Source organism: Galleria mellonella, unplaced genomic scaffold, assembly GCF_026898425.1.
Source record: "Galleria mellonella isolate WM207_F2 unplaced genomic scaffold, CSIRO_AGI_GalMel_v1 utg55, whole genome shotgun sequence".
Lineage (NCBI taxonomy): Eukaryota > Metazoa > Arthropoda > Insecta > Lepidoptera > Pyralidae > Galleria > Galleria mellonella.
Window position 1 is genome coordinate 5,975,176 of NW_026442115.1, and position 8,970 is coordinate 5,984,145.

At 28.5% G+C, this 8,970-nt stretch overlaps 1 protein-coding gene across 1 annotated transcript in view; it reads left to right on the plus strand.

Annotated features, from left to right (window-relative positions):
* LOC113521357 (allatotropins-like) overlaps positions 1 to 8,405 on the plus strand; it is a 49,783-nt gene extending 41,378 nt beyond the window's left edge. The window contains exons 6-8 of the mRNA XM_026906880.3: positions 292 to 379; positions 5,285 to 5,372; positions 6,830 to 8,405. Of these exons, the coding sequence (XP_026762681.1) occupies positions 292 to 379; positions 5,285 to 5,372; positions 6,830 to 6,874 (221 nt within the window). The 3' untranslated portion in view covers positions 6,875 to 8,405. The remainder of the gene's footprint in view (positions 1 to 291; positions 380 to 5,284; positions 5,373 to 6,829) is intronic.
* Positions 8,406 to 8,970: the final 565 nt, after the last annotated feature.

Below are 8,970 nucleotides of genomic sequence, written 5' to 3' on the forward strand. Positions count from 1 at the left end.
TAAAAATTGTTAAAAAATATATTATTAAATAGGTCTGATAGAATAATTATAACAATGGAATGAAAAATATGCATTACAAATTAATTATTAAATTATTGTTAATTATAAAATTGAGTTAAATGTTTTAGATAAATATTTTACATTTTTTTTTATAAGTTACGAAAACCTACTCAATCAAAATAAAATGATGATCAATTCATCATTTATTTACCAATTTATCGCAGTGTGTTTAATTAATGACAAATAAACTGTCCGATAATACGTTGTGTTAACATACAAAATAATTTACAGTTTACGGTCTGGACAACTTCTGGGAAACGCTGGAGGCTTCACCAGAAAGGGAAGGACAAGATGGTAACGAGGAGAAAGCAGTTGAAAGGTAAAATATTATATATAGTCATTTCTCTAATTTTATTATAACAATCGTGAACTGTCTACTGCTGGACATAGACATAGACATATTGCTACCCATAAGTGGGGTGTTGCCAATAGTTGCCACGCTCTGCAGCCACTGCCACTGCCACGCTCTTGGTGGTGCTGCCTCATTATTCTACAATTAAATTCTCTTAGTCACCTCCATATGGCAATGCAATTTTTTAATTTCTTTAAACCAATCTCTAAAATTAAGACTTTAATTTGATATTACCACGAAATCTTTATTATAAGGATGAATATGAACTAATATTATTATACACACACTGCCCGCTGGAAACTAATGCTCCTTTCTAATCAGGATTTGCTGGAAGAGAACTCTTACAGAGTTAAAGCTCGCCTGTTGTACATCTTTATTAATTATAAATTATATGTTTGTAATTTTTTGTGTAACAATAAAGAATTAATAAGTAAATAAATATTTTTTTAGTATTGGTTCTAGTCAAAATTATTATAATTTTAGTTTATAATGGTCTACAAAAAAGTAATTTTGCAAAATTATCAATTTAAAAAGTTAAGTTTAGAGAAACAGCAGCTTAAAATCAGTAAAATCAAAAACTCATATTATCTTTTTTAATGGATAATAATGGAATGGTAACCCACCCGCGCTATTGGTATACACCGGCGGGGCACCAGTGAAGGATGATAGGCGAGGAGATGAAGTAAGTCAGTTAGCCCATCGTGACGAATTCAACAAGAATTGTTTACGATGGTTTCCAGGGGAAACCACGTGGAGGTCGACCTAATAAGGCATATTGCTAACAATGGGGCTGTCAAACTCCATTACTAACAATTCCTTTCCCCCCTAAAAACTCATAATATATATGCTGAAGTAGTTATATAGAGTTTGTTTGATTGCTTAACAAACATCTTCACAGATATTACTTTTTTATATTTGTAAGATTAAGCAGTCTTAATAATGTACTTTCATGGATTTAATTAAAAACAGTTGAAGAAAGACTGTTATAACGCTGTAATGCAGTGACGTACAGTAATTGTCCCCAGGAGTAGGCTCGTGTCAGCAGACTGTATTAAATAAAATTCCAAATTTTGTTTAATTGCCTCTTACTTTTGAAGCTTTGTTAATTAATGGACTTTCTTAATGATAAGTGAAATTGTTATATGAAAACAAAAAATTAGATAATTTTTAAATTATTTTAAAAAGGAGAAGGGATTTCCTTTTTTTATCTGTATGTTATTTTATTTTTTCTATGTCTGTCAAATAACATCTAACAATTATTAGGATTTTTAATCTCAACAAAAACTTCATTTGCTTATGTTATTATTTTTGATTGAAAAATTGAGATTTGATTAACACTATGCTATCTATGCTATGACGAAATTGGTTAAGCTATACTAGTCTCGGCAATTGCGAGATTTTGTTTTGAGACGGAACACACATTAAATGCATAATCTCAAATACCATCTTTCGCTGGTATTATCCTCAATCTATGATCTACTTTGAAATCCGTTATTGATATTATTTAAATTAAATATTCAAAATACTATTCAATAGCGAAAAGATGGATGTCTTACATTCGTCTGAATTTTCATTACGATTGTTGATTCGTTTTCCTTCTGAAGTTTATTACGAAGCAAAATTGTTGAAAATACGCGATTCTGTGTACATACTACACAGCTATAAATAACAGCGATAAATCAAATATATTCAATATAATGCGTCTACGAAACATTTTTTATTCATCTGGGTGTGTGTGTGTGTGTATGTGTGTGTTTACGTATGCGTTTACTTATGCGGGCACGTGTGCGTATATGTGTATGTATATCTGTGTGTGTGTGTGTGTTTGTTGACGATTGAAGTCGCTTTTTTGCGGTGTAAAATATATTTTTTAAAATCTTTAAAAATATAATTATCATTTATTACATTTATGTTTATTATTTTAAAATAAGACTTTACTTATTTTTCGCAAATATAATTGTAATTTATTACACATAACTTATTCCATTCCATCCACAAACAAGATCATTGAATTTGCCACATGGAAAATAAACATTTATAAACCCCATGACGATACATTTAACTGCCACATGCAAATGACACGCACCAGCGCTTTCAATTACAATTTTACATAATTAACAATCGGTAGTTTTGCATGTGATAGCATTTATTTTGTCGTTTTGCTAAGTACTCTTTACAGTAGGCCTCATACGAGATAGGCAATCAGAGCGAATTGAGTATCGAATATTTAATAAATCTGAATGTACCAAATATTACAAAAAAGTTTGGAAATAATACACTAACTTTGGTGCACAATTTCTTAATTCGTATCCCTCTAATGTTAAGTGATTTTAGGCCGCCTTCTGAAGTGTTTCGACGTGTCGTTATGTCAAACAAGTTGATGGTCTGGTAATTGTCGTCTATAGACGTGGACAGCATTATAGATATTAGAGAATAATACTGTAACGCCCATGATTACTCCTCATTCATATATACAAAATACGACTATATTAAACGCTTAAATATAGTGTAATACTGCGTTTAATCTAAATACAATTATTTTTCGAATTTATTTATCGGATTTAATAATTAAATTGATACCTACATGGAAGTAAATCCATTCCCGTATTGGTCTCATATTAGTGAAAAAAATTAACAATTAGTTTAGAATTGACAACATAATCATGACACCATAAAACTGTGAAAATTCTGGAATTTTTGGAGTCGCTAAAAGACAAAAAATATATAGACTCATTTTAAATAATTATTATTTGTAATTTAAATAATACACATGTATTATAATATAATAAAATTAAAACACAATACGTATATTCAAGCATTGTTAGTCTGAATAGACTTTACTAGGTTTACCATTCGAGCATTATAAATCAAAACTCATTCATTTGTAATTTTTAATGCTTGACGTAGCACTGTTGGTTCTTAGTTAATATCTAAGCTCATTATGTTCGAATAATCGAAGCACAAATTCTATTTACAATAGAATAGAACATGACGGGTTATTTAGCTGACTATCTCATTACTAAAATTATGTTGTGTTTGCAGTTATATGTATACTATTAATTCTTAGATTGTATAGATAGAGCATCGAGCTACAAAAATGGGTCAACTTTTTGTCAGTTAATTGCCAAATAAGCTGACTTGTTTTTTTTTTATTAGTATTGTTTATACTTACGCATAAAATGTATTTTGACGTATTTTTTAATAAATAAAGTGAGCGTTTACGCATTAAAAAGATGCAGAAATTATAAGACAAAATAAATATAGAAGATAGTATCAAAAGTCCAGGCCGCCTTATTAACACGAAGGCCTCTGATATGAATGTGGCATATTTGACGAAAGCATTACGTGTTCTCCGAAGCACGAAGCATGTGACACTCTTGTTTAAATGAAAAAGCGTGATTGTGTGGCAGTTGTCTTGTTAATATTATAAATGCGAAACTTCATAACGATGGATGTATAGATGGATGTTTGATAATCTTTCATGCTAAAATTATTGAATGGATGAAATTTGGTACACGGGTAGATTATATTGCAACTTAGTACATATAAATACTTTATATATTGAGTCACGAGGATGAAGCCGCGAGATATGGCTAATTATTAAAGATGAATAGAGATTGAGGTCTAGATTTGATTTTAGAATAGACATACCATAGACAAACAAGCATTGTCCGACAGAGCTGTTATTTCTTGTTTCGAAAAGAAACAGCAATTCCAATTTTAATTGAGAAAAAATAAATATGGGTTCAATACGCGAGCAAACTTCGTCTACCTAAATCGATCTCAAAAAAAAAACTACGAAATAATTAGTACAGAAAAAAATAGATAAATAATCGAAAACTTTCCTTTTTCGATATCAGATTTAAAGGATCTTGAAAGCAAATACTATAGATTGTTAAAGCAGAATATACTCACGACTGCAAGTCTAGAGAGTGAATCCAACTTAATAAAGTATATAGGGAGTAGTTCTTAATAGCCGGTAAGCCTATTATATTCTCTCGATTAATTTAATTATAGTTGCTCCCATTATCGGGAAGTTTGTCAAATATTTTAATTAACCATAATTCTATTTTGTGTCTTTGTATTTATAAATAGGGGTAGTAAATTACTAAACTTCTATCTCTATTGTATAATGTAGGTATATCCTAAAAACAAAAAAATATATAAAATATGACAGAGACAATTAGAGCTAAGAAAATACGAAATAAAAAAGCTTTCTAAAAATATTATTAGAGGAAATAGTAATTGTTCTCGTCTGACCTCGAGTCAGTCTTTTAGTAGAAACTAATTCTTGATCTCTTTATCTTTTACGAGTACTCTCATTTCCTTTTTAGAGTTCTTCATTCGAACGAGAAATCCTTGAAGCAGCATCTGTCACTTATATAAATACCTACAAATTAATGTCAAATTAAAATGTTTAGCATTTTAATTTGACATTAATTTGTACGAAGAACATTTTATTTCAAATTTGTTGACTTTGTTAAATTACAATTATTTAAAAAATATTATTTAGCATTTATATCGAAGCGAGACAACGTCAGTATCATGTAATAACAAAAAAAAATCATAATACTTTACGTCTGATGTACGTTAATAAAGCTACAAATTGTTGCTACTATTACATTTTTATTTGAATTTAAAAATTCTAAATCCAAGACTGAAATTAATAAATTAAACCTATTTGGACGATTAATATATTAGATATATACCAGTAATGGTGATGTCAAAATGGGTGATGATCTTAAATACCAAAATATATATTAACGATATATTGAAATTTTATACATAGATATGATTCGATATCACCCATAACCGATATTACATATAAAAAAAAAAGTTGTTTTCATAGTTAATAAGTTTTTTATTTTACAGTATCCCACTGGATTGGTTCGTAAACGAAATGCTCAACAACCCAGACTTCGCCCGATCGGTGGTTCGTAAATTTGTCGATCTCAATCAGGTAATTATATAGCTAGACATTTACTCGTATTACATACGTACTATGTAATTTTATGCAATTTTTATATTTATTAGAATTAATTTTAGGTCTAGAATTTTTTTACATTATTTGTAAACGTTAATAAAATATTAAATTATGGAAGGATTTCGAATTGTAGATCAAAGTTACTCTACGTTTCGACCTTCTTACTTAGAATCCTTAATATTATAAATGTGATAGTAAATATATTTGTTTGTTATATCTTGACAATTCTATAAAATAAAAAAAAAAAGTATATAAAAATTGGTTCCAATTCCAGTAGAAGTTAATAATATTACTATCAAAATATCCATTAATAAAATAACATATGAGTATAATGGAATTACGAATTCTCGTACTCAATTTCATAATTTAGAAGTTTATATTGTCTTTACTTTGAATTTAGTTTACATAATAAAATCCTTCTGGGTCTGATTTTGCAGACATATTAAATTGGCTGTTGAAATATTTGCATCGCATTTCCCAAAATGTGAAAGTGCATTTAGATTTCAAGGGAGAGTTTCACTACGGCAAACTATTTCAAACGAGTTTGAGGTATCTATGTAAGTTTGAACCGAGTTAGAGGCAACGAAGCGTATAGAAAGTTCCGTCTTCTGGTATTGAGAACAATGGCTGCTTAGTATATTTACAAAAAAATATAATTTAAACTAGTTAAATATTGATTTAAATTAATGCATATATATATATATATATGCTTGCTTTCTAACGCGACAGGTATTGAAATGTAACTTGAGGCAAAATTGCAAAGCTATATATATTGAATCCGTGTTTTTAAATATATAACATACAGGCAAAAACATACATCTTTGTGAGTAAGATTCGCACTTTTGTAGCAAGAAAAATAATTTGACATTTAAAAATATTCAATTGGAATTTAAGAATTTGTGGTGCGTATGAATACGTGGGTAGATGTTTAATATTATTTTAGAAGTATCTATAATAAATAGAAATAGGTAGATAATTTAAAGGACGATTGATAAATTGTAACAAGTCAAGCTTAGTGAAATAAAAATATAATTTATCTACTCAAACATTAAAACTATTCTATTTTTATTTTGTATCTGTTCTACAGACAATAAAAAAAGTAAATAAAATATTAATTAACAAAAATAAAGGAAACAGAAGTACAAAAGGTTTCAGTGATAAGTAATTACTAAGATAAAACAATATTAGTTTTAGTAAGTCAGTTTACAACTTTATGATTGAAATCAAATTAAAGGGAATTAATTGACTTTATAATAAAACTAAATATCGATAACTCAAATATTTACAATAAATAGAAAACAAATACCTAATCGTTATAGTTGGGTTATCTAAAAGGCTGTCCGTATTTTATATCGCCAGATAATATAACGCTGGCATAAATAAAATAATATTTCTTATTTCTATATAAGTTATTTACTTTTTTTTTGTTTCAGGACGGCCAGCTATCATCGGAGGAACTGCTCAGGAATGTGGTTTAAATTTAGTTATGTTACAATAATACTCAAGTACCTATTATTTTATTAATGTATCGATATTATTTGTAAGTATTTAGCGCATAATTTATTCAATAAATTACTGTATGTACAGATGAGTTAATAAATTATTATATTTATAATGTTACGGTACTGTGATATGAAATAAACAAGATCTTTATTTGTTTAAAATAAACTGAATAATATAATTATTGTTTTAACAAGTTTCATTATACTTAATGACTGTTGAAGAGAATTAATTTAAATAAATATATTGTTACTCAGATTACTATCAATGTTGTAAATAAACGATGTCAATGGCATAAGAATTGTCCAAAAGAGAGACTACTCTTAATTATTTAAAAGACGTAGGTTAAATTCTTAGAGATCTCCTTAACTTTTTGCCGCGATTCTATGACGCAATGAATAAAATCACAAAGAGTTAAAGTTTAAGCTATTCGGAGTCAAAATAATGTAAGAGGTACAAGACTAAAATGTAATTTAATATTAGTCATGATTAATTCTTTCAATCGAGTCTATGGCCTAGTTTGGCGGAAGTCCTGAGACGGCACCGAATGTCAATCTCAATGTTTTAAAACTACTAAAGTCAATAGTAAATTAAGAATAAACAATGTTCCTTTTTTAAAAATTAAAACTATTCGGTTTGTATAAGTAAAAGGAAGGCAATCTAATATGCGGCCTTAATAATTGTTACTACTTTTACTGGTTTGGCAAGTTATGTATTTCTTTTTTCAAAGTGTTAAGGCAAATTTACATTGTGTCTTCTAAAGACAATGGTGGTGCAGTGAATTCAGAATAAGTGTAGAGTTGTTTAGAATTTGAAGCAGTAACTGACTTTATGTAAATTTGCTTTAAAGTAAATTATTTTAATATGTCATGTCATGCTGGCTATAGGTTAAATAAGAGTGCGTGCGTTGAGGGGTTTCCAAAGAATACTTTTAGTTTATTTCCTCTTTCGTAATTTCGCCAATGTACCTATTTATTTTCATATGTATATATATAAAATGTCATTATTGTTTCATATAATTATGAGACAAATTAAACTTCATCTTTTTCAATAAAACTAAAAACTTAATTGTAATAATTAATTCTTTGTAGATTGTGTCTGTTGCGATGTTGGCAAATTACGATTCTAGAAATTAAACAACTATTATTGTCATTATTTTACTTGGTACTAATTTGTTAAAAATAATACGTCAGATTAGTTTTTGTAAATGAAAAAATTAAAGTTTAATTCCAATTAATTATGGTGGTTTGTATTTATCTAAACTAGGCTGGGTATTCAATGTATTCTAATGAAGTCAATTTTCACGAATATAAAATAATTAGAGAAACATTCTGTCCTGTTGTATTGCTCTACATACATACATGTTTAACGAGATTGTATGAATATAATAATTGTAGGGTAATTAATTGGTAAATATGACACCTGAATGTTTGGATAATCTGTATTTACTTAGTTTGTTGTTTACCAATGTGACGTTATGGATAAAAATAAATATATCGGGTACCGAAATGGCATTTTTATTTATTTGTCACAAAATGATGAGCGTTCATAACGTGGCTCATCCAAGCGCGGCATCGGCGGAATTATCAGACAATTTTAAAAAACGAGTGGACATTTTTTAATATATCTAATTGCTCGTTTAAAAAGTTCTATAATAGCGAATTAAAATGTTAATCGCGCAATAAAATTCTCATTAAACTGCTTCTGTAAATTTGGATTTTGGTGACAAAAAGTAGATGTAGGTAAAAGTCAGAGGTAAATAAAATGTAGGTTTTTTTTTATGATACAATGGCAAACTAGCTGACGGTCCACCTGTTGGAAAGTGGCAACCGTCGTCTATAGACGCGTATAGCACAGAATACACTTCGATTCCCGTGGTACTTTTTTCACCTTATGCGTTGTCATTCCTAAAGACTATGATGTAAAATGTTTAATAATAACTAAAAAACTAGTCATTTTTATAGTTTTACTTATTCATTTTTTTACACATCTTTAAACTCAGTTTTAGGATTTTACTCACCGGTACAGGTAGTACAGTGCCTAGATAATCAATTTTTAATTATGTCAGCAGTGA